This window comes from Haliotis rufescens, unplaced genomic scaffold (genome assembly GCF_023055435.1).
Source record: "Haliotis rufescens isolate VD_foot unplaced genomic scaffold, xgHalRufe1.0.p SCAF_7, whole genome shotgun sequence".
Lineage (NCBI taxonomy): Eukaryota > Metazoa > Mollusca > Gastropoda > Lepetellida > Haliotidae > Haliotis > Haliotis rufescens.
The window spans coordinates 46,761,606-46,781,874 of NW_025964361.1; the positions used below are offsets into that span (position 1 = coordinate 46,761,606).

The 20,269-nt window shown below is 39.5% G+C and overlaps 1 protein-coding gene across 1 annotated transcript; it reads right to left on the reverse strand.

The window, feature by feature from the left end:
• Positions 1–340: 340 nt before the first annotated feature.
• On the reverse strand, positions 341–19,758 carry LOC124143675 (RING-box protein 1). The gene is made up of 6 exons (XM_046512701.2): positions 19,611–19,758; positions 14,757–14,784; positions 13,929–13,979; positions 12,581–12,651; positions 10,519–10,604; positions 341–487 (listed from the first exon to the last, which is right to left on the reverse strand). Exons 1-6 carry the CDS (start codon positions 19,704–19,706, stop codon positions 475–477), a joined length of 345 nt encoding a protein of 114 aa, XP_046368657.1. The 5' UTR covers positions 19,707–19,758; the 3' UTR covers positions 341–474.
• Between the last annotated feature and the right edge of the window lie 511 nt (positions 19,759–20,269).

The window sequence follows — 20,269 nt, forward strand, 5'->3', positions numbered from 1 at the left end:
TCTTACGACAAAGATGGGTTGTTGAAGATCAATTCCCCCCCGGTGTAAATCTGCATCTGAACAAGAGCCACCAGAGAACAGGGAGAATTCAGAAATTCCACTCCTTATGTTGCAGTGGATTATATCAATAATATGACTCAACATGCTACACATCCTCATTTCTAAGAGCAGCTCACTGTCCATAACAATATGTTTTGTAAACCTGTTGCACAAGAAAACACAATTCATTCCTAATATCATACCTTTATGCTACATTGCCTATACATGGCGAGGCACACAACTTCCTCATTCCACAGCCATGATGTGACTTGTAACTATTAAAAACAACATAACTTTTCCATGTGACACAAACATTTATTCTTTTGACAATTTGTAAACAAATACAACTGCTTAGTGATATTTTAACTGACATGTACAAATAGACAAAAACACAAAGGCAAAGGATGAGTCTTCACGTCATGACGTTGGATCTTCTTAATGACCATACCTGAAAAAAATGCAACGTTGAAATTAGGCGTGAAGTGAATTAAAATGGGCTTTAAGATTGCATTCAAGATTATTTCACTTATATATTGTTTGTTTGTTGTTTAATGCTGCTCTCAGCAATATTCCAGCTATATGACGGCGGTCTGTAAATAATCAAGTCTGTACCAGACAATCCAGTGATTGATATCATGAGCATTGATCCACACAATTTGGTTTGTTTGGTTTGTTTGTTGTTTAATGCCGCTCTCTGCAATATTCCAACCATATGACAGCGGTCTGTAAATAATCGGGTCTAGACCAGACAAACCAGTGATTGATATCATGAGCATCGATCCACACAATTGTGATACGATGACATGCATCAACTAAGGCGGCAAACCTGACCACCCAATCCTGTTAGTCGCCTCTTACGCCAAGCAAAGTCGACTCTTACGCCAAGCATTGGTTGCTGAAGACCTACTCCAACCAAGATCTTCATGTGTCACTTGTATAATGTATACAGCAACATACATGAAGATTTATGCCAGATTCCTAGTGCTAGCAGTTTAACCTGGATATCCCACTCAGACACATTATACTGGGTCTAAGCCAACCAGTCCTTGTTATATCCAAACAAGTTCCATCATTTAAAGTCTTTTGGTAGGATGTGGCCAGGGATCGAACCACTGACTTAAGCCCTCCAGCAGGTGCTGTATTCACTACACCACGGAGGCAGTACATTGAAATTAAGTAACACAGGGTCATTCTATCACTTTAACTTCACTCCCCTTCTAAATGGTCAAAAACAATGTAACACCAAATTGACTACAGTTAACTATGTTTCTAACAAACTTGCTTATAGCAAACTGACGGATATAACAAACTTGTGTTTTTTTCCCCGGACATTTGCTGTATATATGCTTACAATGAACTACAATTATAACGAACTAAAATTAGTGGTGTTTTATGAGTAAAATGAGTTTTATAACCATAGTTTTACTGTATTTCATTCTCTGAATTGTCACGATTGTTCTCAAACCTTTGAACACCACTATAATTTTGGCGATCTTCATTTAACTCCATAAACACACACACTAAAAAGCATTGGTTCTAATACCAATGTCTGTGAAGTGTATACCTGTACTAAACACAGAAAGACGTGGAACAAACAAATACCTAAACGTACTGCAGTCAAAAATTACATGTCCATTATTATTGTCTAGACCCCCAAGGACCCCCCTCTGGTTCCGCCTATGTGATTGGGATACAATGCCACACTTCACCGTCATCAAGTCAGCGAGTCTAACCACCCGATCCCATTAAGCACCTCTTACAAGTATGGGTAGACCAACTCTAACCCGGATCTTCACCTGGGTACCTGCATCTCAATATGTAATAGAGCCATATTTGACTAGGGTGTGAGAAGAGGTTGTGTGCTAGGTACTTGTCTTTCATTGAGCATGTAAACACTGTAAATAAAACAGCACATGGTACACCTTCTTCTCGCACCGACATAAGTTTAAGTCATGACATCATTGACAAATAAATCTCTTTATTTATCCCCTTCCCTGAGCTCAAAGAATTCCTGGTCTGTGATGTAGCATTGGGACGATTACATACGTCAATGCAAGCAATTTGCAATTGTCAAGATAAAGAGGAATACCTCATCCATAAATAATAATCTCCTTGTTGGAGGGAAAGGAAAGACCAATAAACAAGATAAACAAACCTTGATCAAACTTCAACTTGGCATTTTTTATAAATTGCCATGACAGAGTTCATAACCTTACTCTGAACCTAGTCACGACTTTCACTGAACAAGCTAAGGCGTCAGGAAATATTTCCTTTGACCCACTTCTTGGAAAGTAAGCAGTGGTGCTCTACGTCATAGAAGAAATTGAACAGCTGTATCATGGACATTTTTTTAGGATGCAGTGTCATAGTTGGAGTGAGTGAGTGAGTATGGTTTTATGCCGCTGTTAGCAATATTCCACCAATATTACCGCAGGGGACACCAGAAATGGGCTTCACAGAGTGTCCCCGTGTCAGGAATCGAACCCGAGGTCTTTGGCGTGATGAGTGAACGCTTTAACCACTAGGCTACCCTAGTCATAGTTAGAAAATGATACCAACCAATTATCCATACCAAGGGTAATTAAATTCTTATCATTTCTTCATTATGATCATCATTCAGGAAGCCAAGAACAGTGAGTAAGTGAGAGCGGTTTTACGCCGCTTTTAGCAATATTCCAGCAATATCACAGCGGGGGACACCAGAAATGGGCTTCACTCATTGTACCCAGGTGGGGAATCGAACCCGGGTCTTTGGTGTGACGAGCGGAAGCTTTAACCACTAGGCTACCCGATCGCCCTTAATTTCAGAGAAGAAGAAGAAGGCAAATATTCATTTTGGGAGAACATACAGTATAGTAAAAACAAACACTTTAACCACAAGGCTACCCAGCAGCCCCTTCAGAACAGCCTTTAGACTGTCGAAATAAGAAATTACTCAACTTCAGATATAAACAACCCTTTACAATCCTTTTACAAATATAAGTGAGAGTCAGAAAAAAGGCAGTGTGTTTGATTCCAATTACTTGCAGAAAGTCATATTTTTAAGAAACATAAGCAAACAAAGGAAAGTATAGTTATCTCATCAATTCGGCAAAGTATCATATACTATGCTGACATGCAAACAGCCAAATCCCCACTCTCTAACTAACTTCCATTTGATGGAACATGCTCTGCAAACATCAACAACAGCCATGTAAACACAGATTAATCTCATGCCCCATGTTCAAACAGTTTCAGCCTGGGCGTCAGTCTAGGTCTCTGAAGTGTGACATTAGCACCAACCTGCTGTGGCCTTTCACACATACTAGCTCTTACCCAGTCTGCCACTTGTCTGCCCCATATCCACATTTCTTCCGGGTTCATAAGGTTTAACTAAAGAAACTATTTTCTTCTGAGCCATATATGTTATGGGAAACAACCAAAAATGAGTTTGACCATGGCCATGGAAACATTACACTACTATTAGGAAACTAATAATTAGAGTGAGTATGGTTTTACGCCGCTTTTAGCAAAATTTCAGCAATATCATGGCAAGGGACACCAGATCTGGGCTTCACACATTGTACCCATGTCGGGAATCGAACCCGGGGCTTCATAATTGTACACAATTGTTCCAACTCGTGAAGCTAACAATAAGTCTTTCACGTCTAAAAGATGAAACATTGACACATCAGTGACAAAAATGATGTCCGATGCAATTCCCTATTTTGACTAGTACCATATGTTCCACTGTCTTTTTTTTTCCAGGTGAACAGTGACTTGCCTTTGCATGTGTTTGTGAAGTGTGCCACCGGTGAGGCAGGATACGCTCACCTTTTTGCGAACACCTGGTGTCATCACTATTTGATAGTGATTCATAAACGAATGCTCATTATATAGTCGGAATCGTATAATCGACTTATAGAAGAGATTTCTATTGAATGTGGGAAGGGTTTCGTTGCTTTTATTTTAATATGTATGTTCTATTTCTACCTTCAGGAACGTCCACGTGCGGAGTGAGGTGTACATGAGACGCCCGGGTCTGAACACAGACGCCTTAAAGTACGATGGCTGGCATGTCATTGACGCAACAACCCATAAACGTATCAATGGTGAGGTTTACCAAATTTGTACTTTAAGACCTTTAGTTAGAGTGAGTGAGTGAGTATGGTTTTATGCCGCTTTTAGCAATATTCCAGCAATATCATAGCAGGGGCTTCATACATTGTTCCCATGTCAGGAATCAAACCCGGGTTTTCGGCATGACGAGCGAACGCTTTAACCACTAGGCTACCCGACCACCCCTACTTCAACAACAATCATTAGAACAACATTTGTCATCATGATTAAGCCAGCAGTGTTTGCAGTCAATTTGTTTTCTTATCAACTTGCTCAAACTACATAATACATCTTCCCAATAAAATTTCAATGGATTAAGCATATTTCTGGATATTCTGGAAACATAATGGCCAAACAAGGATTCAAACACACAATCATAGGTTTCTGGTGTGCCAAGTGACACAACTCTGCATAGCGAATGGCAGAGCCTTAGATGACTGATCAGTGTGTCCCCAAAAAGCTTTAAAAAATGTTTACTGACGTATAAAATTAAGAATAATGAGAACCACTGAACGAGTCACGTGAGCTAAAGATAAGATTGTGGTAACTACAGGACCCCTAATAACACAGTTTACCACATAATTAATCAAATAAAGCCACTGTTGTTCTATACATGAAAACCTGACTCCACCATCTTCCTGGTTGCAGTGTGGGAGACCAAAAGCTTTGATTGGCTGCATGAAATGATTGCTTCTTTCGACAAATCTCTCCATCTTAATCACAACAAGGAACTGCCACAATGGAGTCTTTGTGAGCAGCAAAAAAACAGCTCCCATTTCTAATGATCAGCCCTGCCATCAGTCTTGCTTGCAACTACAGGCAACTACTACGTTTATAATGATCTGACGGATATAAAGAACTTATTTTTTAGTCCCAGCCATTTGCTGTATATATGCTGTATATATATATATAGGTATGCTTATAATGACCTACGGTTATAACGAAATAAAATTAGTGGTCCCTTTGAGTTCATTATTACTGGAGTTAACTGTACATATGCACGCTAGTAATGTCATTCCAAACTTTATAGTACAGATTTCAGATCATACATGTTTAAACATTTTCTGCGAATCAGAGACTAGGTACAAAACATCATCTGATTTTTTCAGTTGAACCAAATTACAAAGAACTGATAGTGAAAATATAAAGATGGAATGATGATGACATATACACAAATAAATTTCCAACAACTTAGATTTACGATTCTGAATATAAAACCATTTGTTTGATTAACTATAAAATACAACTCAATTGAACACTTCAACTCTTACTAATATGTACCTATCAAAATGAGTGAGTTGGATGAAGGACCACTTTTAATTGTGAAGCGAGGTGAGGTGAAATGGGGTTTAACGTCACATCCAAAATTATTGCACTTATATCATTTATATAGCGAAGTGCATACAGTATACTGACTCCGAGCCGACCAGACCTTGTTTTAGCCCCTTAATGCCAAGCGCCAGACAGGGTAAGAACAAGTACCATCTTTTAACTGTATTTCAGTCATATCTGGCACATCAGCTTGAAAAGAAAGTTCAAGTGATGCAGAGATTTTAAGTCTACCACTGTAAAAATAAACACCGGTATGGTGTTGACAAAGACCATGAGCAGGGCAAATCTGGGAATCAAACCCACAATCACAGTTTTCAGCATCCCTAAGGGAGACAACTCTGCACAGTAAATTGGAGCACCTGTAGGTTCTACTACACCAAATCAGAACCAGTTGGGACAGTGCAGTTTTCGTAGGGAGCCTTCAGCGCCGATCGAGAGATATCTGCAGGCTGTGATTGGAGAATATTGTGTAAGATTTTTATGTCTTTTAAATGTACATCCATCCAGTTATTAAAACTCACCATGTTCTAACATGATGACGTATGCTGAATGTGACTACAGATATTTTCATGTAGGTGACATTTGGTGCGGAACTGGGGATGGAGTGTTTAGCTTCCTGTACTCAGAAAAGGAGCTGGCTCAGCTAGTCATTTTTTTGTTTTTATTGCTGCTCTGAGACCAAACTGTGCACACATGTACAGGTAATAGCTGTTGAATGCTTAGTTATATTTTTTACAAATATAATGTTACTATAGAAGTCTATGGGAAAACATTTGGTTGTGTGTAACCTGTACTCCTAGCTGTTTACTAATGACATCCTAATATATTATGAGTGCTTCAGTCAATACTAAGCTGTACAATACAATACAAATTCCCTATTTCTCTATGCTGTCAGTCAAGTGTTTCATTGTAGATGTAATGGAAAAACCATGACACCTCAGGAATGGTATGATTGTATAACCGGGTAGGCACAGAAAAGCCGAGGACGCGGTTATACAATCATACCATTCCTGAGGTGGAATGGTTTGTCCAACTTATAAACCGCTATCCATTAATCTATGTCATTTTTGGAGCTTATATTTACACGGTATGCGGGTCGCAAATAAGCGCAGTATAACGAGACACGCTTTATAACAGTTGTTATCGCGGGCCGCTGCGTGGACTGCACGTGCAGAAGAGGGCTGTACGTGCAGAAAGAACTGCGTGCGTCGTACCACATGGCATTGTGTCGTTGACTGTTCACAAGAGAGGATTTCTGACGATGACGATATTTTCCTTACTCAAAGTAAGTTAATTGAAGAAAATTCTGCAGAAAAGGATGAGGATGACTTTTGTTTCAGTTTTTAGTGACCCTTTGTCAGATGATGAAGTTGCTAAAAACTGCTCCCAAGGTTTTACAATTTCTCCCCAGGTTTTACAATTGCAATTGTAAAACCTGGGGAGCAATTGTAAAACCTGAGGAGCAATTGTAAAACCTGCTGAGTGGTCTTACTACAAAAGAAAGGTCGTCTGGGAGATGGTTACAACACCATGATAGGTTTATAAGGGACTATTATAACCCGCATCTAATGACTTCAAATGGATATGATTAAAAAGGGTAGAGAGATGATTTCCGTGAAGAAGCTTGTTATGTTTTTTGTTTAACGCCGCACTAAGCAATATTTCAGCTACATGACAGCAACCAGTAAATATTCGAGGCTGGACTAGGCAATCCAGTGATTGATATAGTGAGCAACATTCCTTACCATCAGACTATGAGAGCACTCTGCACATAGTTACACTATAAGTCGCTAATATTTGCATTTCTTTCCCATTATGCACGCACTCCTGATAACTTATATAACCTTTAGTAAAGATAAAGCTTCAGTAAACTTCAGTGTATGCTTGATCAGATCATCTGATACATGTATCAAAACACTTTTTGCCAGGGCTCTAGGTAAAATAATTCCATATCAGACATTTTGTATCCAACTCTTGAGACCTACCCAGGGAGGGTCAGATAATAGGTGGTCGGGTATGGTCTACCCTGTTGTAAATTTGTTAGTGCAAACAAATGCTGTTGAATTAACAGACTTTATAGATGACAAGCAGTTTTCAGTTTCCAACCAAGGAATCGATAATGTAATATGTGATCTACCTGTTTCAGTATATGGTCTTATTAAAATGAATTTCGCAAGTTTAAGGGAAATAATGATCATAGTAATAAATGAAAGTTTCCTGATAGAAATATGAAAATATTGTGGACATGATGGAGTTGAGTAAATCATCATTTAACATATTTTTCTTTATGTTTTACTCCGTCGCATTATGGATTAATTAAAAAAGAATGCTTCCCACATACATATGATTTTGTTTTCATTCATAGTCTGTGATCAGACAATCAATCACTGAAAGCTTTCAAACCAAGATCAATCTTGAATTATGTGTCAATTTCTAACAATTTTCTAAGAACTGACAAAGCAAGGATCGTAAATTGGGCAAATGTGTTATTCAAAGTCCATTACTATGTTACTGTAGCACAGTTCAGGGACATTACTCTGTACAACAAGTTGCAGACCATTTTAGACATGGACCAAAATAAATATTACTCCAATTCCAATATCCTGAATATCAACCAGCTGCAAATAGACAATTTTGTTTGACACTAAATTTCTATACAATATGTTCTGGATGTGAAAAAGACTGCCAAACAACAAAGAACACTAAATATGGTGGGGTTAATTTAAACATATTCAGACTAATTCATCCTGACATGCTGACAGTCTAACACCAGAAAAGGGCTTCTGGTGCCCAGGTGGGAAATCGAACTCAGGCCTTCTGCTTGAAGCGAATGTTTTAACAAAAGGGCTACCCCAATGCCTCCTGCCCCAGTGTGAGCGGCTTCATACGGTTTCATATTATCTCAGGACAGAGTGAGTGAGTGAGTTAGTTGGGATTAACGCTACTTTTAACAGTATTCAAGTTATATCACGTCGTGTCAGCTTAATGTGGGAGGAAAGCCCGAAGTGATGCAGGTCTCAGACGTTTACCATTTTGGTGAAACCCACGAGCACAGGTATAGTGCTGACAAACATAGAAACATAATCGGGGCGCACCAGGATTCGAACCCACAATCATAGGTTTTTGGTGTGCCCAAGGGACGCAACTCTGCACAGCCAATCGCGGCGCCTTAGACGACTGGGCCTCCCGTGCCCCTTCTCAGGGCAGAAGGAAAGTGATTAGCACACAAGGTACACCTTAATACACCTGTGATATCACAGCATTTTAGTGAGTCAATACAGTTAATGTTCATATTGTGCCATTTTGCATGATTGGAATTAGATGAGACGAGTCATGCACATGTGCACAGTAGTGATACTGACGTAAGACGTAATACACAGATTTTTACAAAAAAAATGTAACATACATTTGTAAAGTGCACTTATACAGACATCTCTGCTCAAATGCGGTCTATTTGTTCCCCGATCAGTGGATCCATATGCATCCCAGTTAACAACCTGGTCACTAGCGGGATATGATGTCAGTACCTGGTCCCTGCTCGCCCGAGCTTTAGACTGCTCACCCACTCCGCCCACATCAAGTGAGTGAGTGAGTGAGTGAGTTATGGTTTTACGCCGCTTTTAGCAATATTCCAGCAATATCACGGCGGGGGACACCAGAAATGGGCTTCACACATTGTACCCATGTCGGGAATCGAACCCGGGTCTTCGACGTGACAAGCGAACGCTTTAACCACTAGGCTACCCGACCGCCCCCCGCCCACATCAAGGCTACCATGCAGTCACATGTAGCTCCTGCTCTGCTTCTGTATCCCCCCAAATGCATCCCCCCAACTGCATCCCCCCAACTGCATCCCCCCCAACTGCATCCCACCAATTGTATCCCCCCAACTGCATCCCCCCAAATGCATCCCCCCAACTGCATCCCACCAACTGCATCCCACCAATTGTATCCCCACAACTGCATCCCCCAACTGCATCCCCCCCTGGTACAGCAAGTGTTACACCTACGATTTGACCTGGACTCTCATACAGACTAAACACTCCCATGTTCACCAGTAGAACAATATCTTGCTACAGTGAGGGAGTATTGTTTTACGCCGCTTTTAGCAATATTCCAGCAATATCACGGCAGGGGACACCAGAAATGGGCTTCACACATTGTACCCATGTCGGGAATCGAACCTGGGTCTTCGACATGACGAGCGAACGTTTTAACCACTGGGCTTCTAGTACTACTCAACTGCCCCCGACTTGCTACAGGAACAATGCAACACTGTATCTCAGGATCAGTCTTCTCACATTAGGCTTTTCACAGAGAGGGACCTGTCTAAACACAAGCGTCATGTTGGGCTGGGACGGGTAACTCGGGTACTCCGGTCAGGTGGGTACTGAATAGGACCCGGGTACCCACAGGACAACCCGGACCCGTGGTTAGTCACCTGATATACTGTTGAATGACATTAAAATAAAACTCTATATTTACACTACAAGTATAGCTAATGTTCACATTTCTTTTGGACTATGCAAGCATTCGTTCTCACTTTTATATGTTGAGTACGGATAATGCATCTATCATTGTCTATCATCTTCATTGTATTTATGATCCAATCGATTGATACATGTATCTACATAGCTTTTTCCACTGATGCGGTAAAACAATTTTCATCCGGACATTTTGTACTCAAGTGGCCTGGTTAGTGTTGGACATGTGTTCCTACAGCACCCAGACTGTCTAAGTATTCTGCTGCAATCCATTGTGGTCTGCACCAGTTCTCCTGCTGCATGTGGAGTATCAAATCTGCTGCCTAATCACACCTTGATCCCAAATCTTGAAAATTTGGACTCATCCCAGCCCTAGTGTCATGCCCTACACATGATAAACACAAGCAAATACTGCTGAAAGAGTGAGTGAGTGAGTGAGTGAGTATGGTTTTACGCCGCTTTTAGCAATATTCCAGCAATATCACGGCGGGGGACACCAGAAATGGGCTTCACACATTGTACCCATGTCGGCTGCTGAAAGAGAGTAATGTTAGAGTATACATACTTCTGAAACTCCCACTCCCTGTTGTCCAGTGGGCACACCTGCCTCGTCTTCAGCCACCGAGTGATGCAGTGGAAGTGGAAAGCATGCTGGGTAACAAAACAAGGAAAATAATTCATGACTTGCTAAAACTACATTTCAGTGTCAGGCATTCACAGACATAAAGCTAAAAAAACTTGTCAGGAATTCTGTGATTGCTGGGTTGGTTGGTTGGTTTGTTGTTTAACGCCGCACTCAGCAATATTCCAGCTATATGACGGCGGTCTGTAAAATAATCTTCACGGGTCTGTGATTGCTGGGATAATTTTAGAATTCCATCTTGTCATTGAAATTACAAATCAATGTGTAATATGTGCTAAGTCACATGGTCAACAGAACATCTGCTACTTGGGGTGATGGGTGAGTTCTGTGCCTCATGAGAAAGACTTGACCTAAACAATGCCAAAGACATTAAAATTATATATTTATCAAAATAATCCTCTCCCATATTGATACACCCTTGCCAACAATGTTGGAAGGATTTTATCCCAGTTTTGTAGAAGTCCTTATGTGGAGTGTCCAAACAGTTCTCCACAGCTGCCATGGCTTCATTGTTGGGAGTCAAAATGGGTTCGGGCTTGAGCTTTCTTCATGTTTGGGTAGATGGACTCTGATGGAGCCAGTTCAGAATGAGGTGAGTGCTGAAGGAGTTCAAAGCCACACTTGTGGATTTTAGCCATGGCAAAGACAGACTTGCATTGGTGCATTGTCCTGCTGGAAGAGCGCACCTACAGAATCGGGGGGGGGGGGACGACATATCCTTTCCAGGTGATGGGACTGTCTTTGCCTTCTTTGGTGGTTGTGATGTCAATTGTCCACTGTATTGACAGTTGTTTGAATTGAAGTGCCTACTCAGTGTGTGTACACACTGAGATACCATGCCGTAGTTTAACATGAGTATCCCACTCAGACACAGTATACTGACTCTGAGCCGACCTGTCCTTGTTTTAGCCACATAATACCGAGCGCCAGACAGGGTAACAACAAGTACATATTCTAACATCTTTCCGGTCTCGGGGCAGACGATCTACCACTAGACCACGGAGGTGGTCCTTTTGATTAAGCTTAACAGTGCTAAGTGTACATTTTCTGTGTTTTTCCTTGGCCATCATATTGTACACAATACTGGCTAAATAATGATGAAAGTAAAATATATTACTATTAAAGCAATTTTACTGCAAGTACTGGATCACTACGTTTCCTCTAGTTAGAACACATCCAAAGGTCACAGACCCTTGCTTATTTTATGGACTTGTCACAGCAAAGATTTCACAATTAATTCCTTCTATTTGAGGCTCAGAACTTATCAATCAACCCTTTTAATTGCAAAAATGTGTTTTTACATAGAGACATTATGACATGCCCAAGGAATTTGACAAGACACTGCAAGAGTATATGATTTTGTCCTGAATCTTCGAGGACTGAATCAGACATGTCAAGGATTGCAACCATTCAAACCTCATTTTAGTCAGCTGTTTGTTTGTTGTATAACACAATATACATATATCAGCAATATTCCAGCCATGTGATTGTAGCCTGTTTTTATAGGCTGTTAATAATCAATTATGGACAAGACAAACCAGTGACTGATATGAACATCTGTCACACATTGTCATAGTGTGATGACACATATTCAACCAAGTCACCGAACCATTCAACTGCCTCTTGCGACAGGCACAGATTGTTGGGGACCGACTCCTACCTGGCATCCCCACAGGTGCTTACAACAAGCACAGACTCATACTTACATTACAGACTCATACTTACATTACAGACTCATACTTACATTACAGACTCTTACTTACATTACAGACTCATACTTACATTACAGACTCTTACTTACATTACAGACTCATACTTACATTACAGACTCTTACTTACAACAAGCACAGACTCTTACTTACATTACAGACTCATACTTACATTACAGACTCATACTTACATTACAGACTCTTACTTACAAGAAGCACAGACTCTTACTTACATTACAGACTCTTACTTACAACAAGCACAGACTCATACTTACATTACAGACTCCCCAGGCCACAGTGCACTCCTCACTAGTAGCAGAGGCTTGGTTGGCCTGGCACTCGATACCTGAAACACACAGACAGTCTTACAGCATGTATGGTAGATGATGATGATGTTTGTTGTTTAACGCCGCACTCAGCAATATTCCAGCCATATGGCGGTGGCTGTAGATAATCTAGTCTGGACCAGACAATCCAGTGATTGACATCATAAGCACCGATCAACGCAATTGGGATATGATGACATGCATCAACCAAGTCAGCAAGCCTGACCACCCAATCCCGTTAGTCGCCTCTTACGACAAGTATATTCGCCTTTTATGACAAGCATGGGTTGCTGAAGACCTATTCTACCCCGGATTTTCGCGGGTTGTATGTATAGTAGACAGTCTTATAGTATCATAGTGTCCTTTCAATCTAGAACAAGTGGATCCCAAGTGAACATTGTCATATTTACAGAAGGCCACAGGCCCATAGTACATGAGATATTTACAATGTATTCACAATGTATGTATTTACAGACAATGCAGGGGCACCGGTGGCCCAATTGTCTAAGGCGCCGCAATTCACTGTGCAGAGTTGCGTCCCTTGGGCACGCCAGAAACCTATGATTGTGGGTTCGAATCCTGGTTCACCCCGATTATGTTTCTAGGTTTGTCAGCACCATACCCGTGGGTTTCATCGAAGTGGTAAACGTCTGAGACCTGCATCACTTCGGGCTTTCCTCCCACATTAAGCTGACATGCCGCGATATAACTGGAATACTGTTAAAAGCAGCTTTAAACCCAACTCACTCACTCACTACAGACAATGCATGGTATATGAATAAACTAATATGTTTAATAATGTACAATCTACAAGTCAACATCAAAATCATTTATAGAGAGCAGCACAGAGATACAGTTACCACAGCTTTATCACATGTATCAATAAGTATGAATCAACAGCGTTAGAAATTGGCACTAGTCCTGTAGTCCTTGCCAAACTGCCCAATAGTTAAGGTATCCTAAGGACTAGTAGAAATTTGCCATTTTAAAGGGTGTTTCTATATATATGTTATTATTCATGTTATTAGGTCTAGTGGACTAAAAATGTTAGTTTCTACCGCTGATCAATATCATGAATGAATACGGTAAGACTCTGCAATTCCTCACACTTTGTAGGTTATGCTCTAAGTTTTTAGAATCAAACAACCGTCTCATGTGTTTTTGCCATAATCATGATAATCATCATCTTCTTGAATTGTCAAACATGGGAGGTAACATAGATTCACTCGGGATTCTACACCTGGAGAAATATCATCTTCCTACTCCCGTTGATGATAAACCATCAGTTTCCACTTACACAGATCCATGATGTGATTTCTGCAGATAGCACAGTTGTCTACGACAATATCTGCAAGAACAGGAAGAAAACATGTCAGGTTTACTGTATAAAACAATAGGAGTCACTGGTTCATGACCATCACACTTATGAACTTTCCAGGTGCAGTATGTAAAATGGAAAGATTATTTTCTCTGATATGAATATTATCAGCACTGCAAAAACAGACAAATACCATGTTCACTGATGCTGTTTATACTTTCTAAGCGTTAATTACTTTTTGAAGGCTGAGAATTTCATCAGTTCATCTATTGAAACCAACATGATAAACGTTGTCAAATGTTGAACAGTGTACCTGGAAATCAAATCCCAAACAAACATATTGCAAAAGTTATTGGTAAATTTTGAAAGCATTTTTTGGCTAGTTCTCAATGTACAAAAGCAGCTGTAAAAAACAAATGATGTATGTTATCTGGTTCCACAATAATGGAACCGCCCTTAAGAATTCCTGTCATATCTAAAGCAATTAAATCCAATTTAATCCTCATCTGCAGTCAAACAAATTGGACCACACACTTGCTACACACAAACTGCTAACGTTTGTATTACAAACCAGTTTAACATTATTAAACTGTTTCGAAAGTTTGATGTAAAGGGATTGTTTTTTTAATAATGTATAATTGATGAAAAGCTACACATTGTATGTTATTTGAAATGTGAATAAAGATTTTTTTATTTTTTTTAAAAATATTTTTTTGTTAAACTGACAGCTGCTTCAACATGTTTTATATCTTCAAAAATATACCATGTATACATTTGTTATTTAATCGTGTTCCTTCACAAACTTACCCCAAGCCCACAGTGCCACAGCATTCCACTGAAACGGAAAAACAAGATTGATTAAACATCCTAAATAATCACCAGCATAACATAATCATAATAACAAAGATATGCTTTCCTCAACAGATAGTAGTGAAACATACAATGATACATGATGATCAGGATAGGCATGCTAGAGTGAGTGGGTGAGTGAGTTGGGTTTAAAGCCGTTGGGTTTAACAGTATTCCAGTTATATCACAGCATGACAGTTTAATGTGGGAGGAATGCCCAAAGTGAAACAGGCCTAACAGGGATGTGAGCAGGTTTTCCCGAAAAAAGAGGAAAAGTCTAGGGGGGTCTGGGGGCATGCCCCCCCAGAAATTTTTAAAACATTTGATTGCATTTTAAGCAATTTCATGCAGTTTGGACAACATTCACACCAAGAAATGTAATAAGTCAATGGCCAAAGTCAATAAGTCAAATAAACAAGATGGCAGATGCAGTAAAATTTCGAAGTTAAATCAGTACTTTTATAAAATTGGGCATAGCTTTCGCGCACCTGGCTACCCGCCAGGTCTGGGAGCAATACTGCCATAAACTTCAACCCCCATCCCCCAGACACAAGGACAACTGTCACAAGCGTGCAATGTCTGACCCTTTCCCCATGTTGAAGCATATTGAAAAAAACTTACCTTGTACTTACCTTTTGATGAAAAAAACAAAACTCCATTGCAAACATAAGACATTAATACAACATATATCCCCATGACATGGGGTTTTGGACGCTGAAGGAACATTCATAGTTTTCTCGCTTATCACATGAACAACTGTAAAACATCTCATTCACTTACAGGATTAAAAGACAACTTTATCTTAAAAACAAGCCATCAGCTGACTCTGTGTATTTACAATTTCTGTGTGACGCCACACCCCACGTTATAGTGCAAGTATTCGTGACAGAAAACGTATGATGTCCGAAAACCTATGCTGGTGAAAGCTCTGATCGAAAACAGGACAATCCGCGCCAATTGTCCGGTTTTCGATCATATTTTTCGGAGTGTTTTTAAAAAAAAAAATTATTAAATTTTTACGCGGAAGATGTTTTTTTCCCCGAGGACTACTGTTTTAAAAAACGCGATTTTCCGCGTTTCCGCGGAGATTTCACATCCCTGGCCTAAAGAACATATGAGGAAAGGTTTTGTGCTGACAAATCTAGAAACAAAATCTTGGCAAATTTGGATCCGACCCCTCAATCATAGGTTTCTGGTGTGCTCAAGGGATGCAACTCTGCACAGCAAATTACAGCACCTTAGCATACCACCCATGCCCTAGTCATGCTAAAAGACTAGTATACTCGGACCCCATGGTACCGCGGCATTCATCGTATCGCGGCATTTGTGATTTCCGATAGTTCACGCGGGACACGCCTCTTGGCAGCTGTCTATTAATGCAAATCAGTAACCAGGAAGTGCACACTTCGTAAACAATTTCAATTTCCTCGGAATGTTCCGTCTGCTGTAAGTAAGGAGTTATTAATGCGTTGATACATATTTCTGGCATCTTTTGTAATATTGCCTTACCCCCATCTATCAATGGCCAACGATATAACCTGCAGTTCCCAAAGTAAACTTTCTCTATCGACCCGAACTAGATCATCTGCATATTCATGGCGACTAATGAGGTAACGGAAGTTACGTAGTCCGCACAATTGTTCCCGCTCTGTGCCCAGAAACTATTGGGAGATCATAAGGGCCATAATGCCAAACTTAGAAATACGTTCTTCACTAGTAACCAAAAGATAAATACATACTTTGGGCATACTAGGAGTGCTTTTTATATATTTATTGTTGACTTTTAACATTTTAACATTTTGTGACAAATTATTGTCATCCAATTTTTTTTAAACAATCTTAAAATATCATTTCTGATATTTTGATGTTGACTTATAAAAATATTTTTCTCTTGCTTTTCGGTAAATATGCATTGAATACCTATTACTGATAACACATTTAGAATTTTACTTGTGCTGTCTTTGCACTTTTCTGGACAAATCACTGATGTCTGGCATGATCATACCAAGTGGTTGGTAGAATTATATCCTCTTTTTGTCCAATTCGGACCCCCATACACAACTTTTCTCTGTACCGCGATACGATGGAGTTCTCTCCCTTGTCAAACTGAGCGCGAGGCCCGGCTTTTACTCGGAGCTACTAATGTAAATAATGAACTTTTATCAGTAAAATATGCATTGTTTGATAACATGAATGATATCTGATACAGAGAACACGAATAAACATAAAGGTTAGTGAGTGCATTTTGTTCCGTTTAGCGTACATGACAAGTACCGCGATACCCCGAGGTTGCAGGCTACACATATATACAAAGATATATTTGCTACCAATTTTTCTTTCTGATTGCTATGGTTTTCTAGCACAAGTTCATTATAGGGGTAAAAAAAAGTTACCAAATAATTAAATGATGTAAAATATAGAGTCTGGACCAGACAATATGACAAGCAGGGGATGCAATGAGTAACCTTTTATCTCAAATTTAAGTGAAACAGTAGCAATTTTGCAAAGGTATAACTTTTTGACAAATACATAAAAAAAGGTAATGAACAAAAGGACATTCTTCACATGCTTTATCATGTAATGAAGAGAATTTCAAATAATCTGCATCCTGGAAGCATAAAAATTGAAAACAGATCCCCATAAAGTACAAAGTGCTTCCATTTTGATGCAGAAAATCTGTATGCATGTTAAGGAATGAATGCGCTATTTCATATAAAGTACCAATTAAAATTAATTTCTGTATATTACCATTTAAAAAATACCTTACACACTCGAGAACTTGACAATGTTCTCGTGTTAGCATGGGTAGCACTTGATTCGTTTCACTTAGGGATTGGGAACCCACAATCATAGGTTTCTGGCGTGCCCAAGGCACGCAACTCTGCACAGCGAATACTGGCGCCTTAGACGACTGGGCCACCCGTGCCCCCTGTTTGTTTAAGAGTCTGTCTGACCTATCATAATGTTATGAAATGTCGTCAGATGTCCGCATATTGACAAAATGAAAAGAAAGTAACAATTTGGACACGTTTCTGCCAAATCCAACTGTCTTAAATTGGACAACAGAGCCCAAGCCACAGAGGTCTACTAGCACAGATATGGAAACTCATCCTTCTTGAGTCCTTGCTTTATTGTTTCATAATTTGTTATTCCAAACTTGCCAAAACCTGTAAAATGCCTCATTAATGTCTTTGTTCATCTTCCTGAGGCAAGAGAGTTAACTGACTACAAAAGTCCAGTTTCCACCCTTGCCGAACTAGTCTGGTATTATGGAGTTACAGTTTGGCTGGACTAAAGAGTCTATGCACAGTCCTATCAAAATCGCGCACTGAAATCGAAATCTGGTTCGTAAACCGTGGTGCAGATTTCGGTCGATTGCAGGATTTGCAAAGCATGTGCACCACCAACTAGTTGTCAGCAGATATTTTCCAAATCTTTTCATGTTTTTAATCAATGTGCTCGCGTGATTTGATGCTTTTCGCGATGTAAGACCCATTTTATCACAATATAGATCTTGATTATCAATCAGATCGTCCTGACTGGGCGCCACCATTTTGTGTGAAGCAAATGCAAGTGATACGAGAGGTGGAATCTGATTGGTCCATAGGAGAGGCATAGAAGGGACATAGCTGGTAATAGCCACTGGTGGCGCTACGATCGAGCCAAGTAGTTCCAGCCTAGTTCGGCTAGGGTGGAAACTGGACTTTTAAAGTCAGTTAACTCTCTTGCCTTGGGAAGATGGTCTTTGTTAAACTACTACATGTATTTTGATAATGATAACAATTATCCCAGTGAACACCGAAAGTAGTATATTTACATATTTATTGGTCTTACAGACAAATATACCCATTAGGATGGTACACTTTAGTCTTGTTGTAGTTAATTTATAATGGATCGTAATGGCGCTTACTAACCTATTAATATGTCATACGCATATTGTTTCTTGTTCTTTGTTCAACATTTATGACACATCAATTAGGATTGATGGATGATGATTTTCTTTACCTGAGTTTTGCTGTATAGCTATTTTGTGGTGTGAACAGTGATATGTGTCGATGATGTGGTTTACATCACTTCTAGTTTTCGATCATGCATACTCAGTATGCATATGACCTAGGCTGGGTCAAGGGACTTTGTCTCAATTTGGAAAGTGAGGTAGGGGTAATTCCATTTTAAAAACATTCCAGAAGCTATCTTCAGGGATGAGAATGGATATTTTCCTTAACAGCTGAAACATCTTTGCAATGGAGCATGGTCCATAATTTGGGGGTGTTTATGGGGGAAGCCATCAGATTTTTTAAAAATTGTGGTCTCTAAAATTTCCGATCAGCGGAAGATCCTCATCACTGTATCATACAAAACGAGGGCAAAACGAGTCATGTATTCGATCAAGCGATGAAATATCGTTCTTAGATTTGCATAAGTAAACAGTTGACAGTGGGCGTGGATTGCTAGATTTTCCGATACCACGAGCCAACGATAACATAGAGTCATAATATATGTTATGGCTACTGAATTTTGTCTTTGATGGTTAGCCCTTAGTCATTTATGATGTGGGAATAAGGTACAAAACTGTAACAACGAACAGAAGCGGTAAATCTGTGTAAATGTCTCTTAAGATTGTTACAACTTGTCATGGTATAATTATTTAGGGTCATAACGTTTCTTTTTGCGACTGAAATAATTTTGATGAACAAGATCTAATTTTGGATGTGCGTGGTGTTTCATATCCGTTTTTGTATATTTCTTCTAAACTTACAGGTGTGATTAGAATATCACAGAGATCACAAGATTGAATCTTCCTTATTATACCTTCTTCACTTCAAATCTTTTTTTACTTCCTTTATCTCCTGGAGCTGCGGGTGCTCCGTTGTCCATTTCTTCTTCAATATCCATTGCTGCGGCCATAATTTTCCGAAACCTTACAGCGCCCCCTATTCAACTTCCGCTTGGTATGGTTAAAAACAGAGACTGTATGGCGAAACGAAAGACTAAATAAGTACTGTTTTCATTCAGTATATGTTATATATAGATGGATATAAATATGCAATATAATATTAAATCATTGTCTAAATATAGGCACGTAAGGAATAAAAACTACCACAAGAGAGTTGTTATCTCTGAACCTTATGCATTTCTACACTTAAAAGTATATTCGAATAACGCTTTTAACAAAGGAGTGCACTTGCATTGGGAAATAAATTTGAAACTTTCGACTAGCACTGTCCGTGTACAATGCAAGTATTGGAGGAGTGATAAAACTCACAAACTGTCTATACGAGATTTTGATAGGTCTTTGAAAGGCATTTAGAAGTGATACACATAAGAAAGGGAATATATGGATGTCAACTTCTTTATTATGAGGAACACAACGTTGTTTGTTGCTAATCACCTATCAGCGCCAATCATCTGTTGGCTTCCTTTGTTAGCTTCTACCCTTAGTTATTTTCCACCTTTTGTTATCTTTTTAA

Bases quoted from the DNA above. Each gene is read 5' to 3' on its own strand.
- LOC124143675 (XM_046512701.2), bottom strand. From the start codon at position 19,706: ATGGCCGCAGCAATGGATATTGAAGAAGAAATGGACAACGGAGCACCC. The intron at 14,785-19,610 runs GTATAATAAGGA...TTTCCGTTTCAG, and splicing joins AAAGATTTGAAGTGAAGAAG to TGGAATGCTGTGGCACTGTG. The intron at 12,652-13,928 runs GTAAGTGGAAAC...TGTGTGTTTCAG, and splicing joins AAATCACATCATGGATCTGT to GTATCGAGTGCCAGGCCAAC.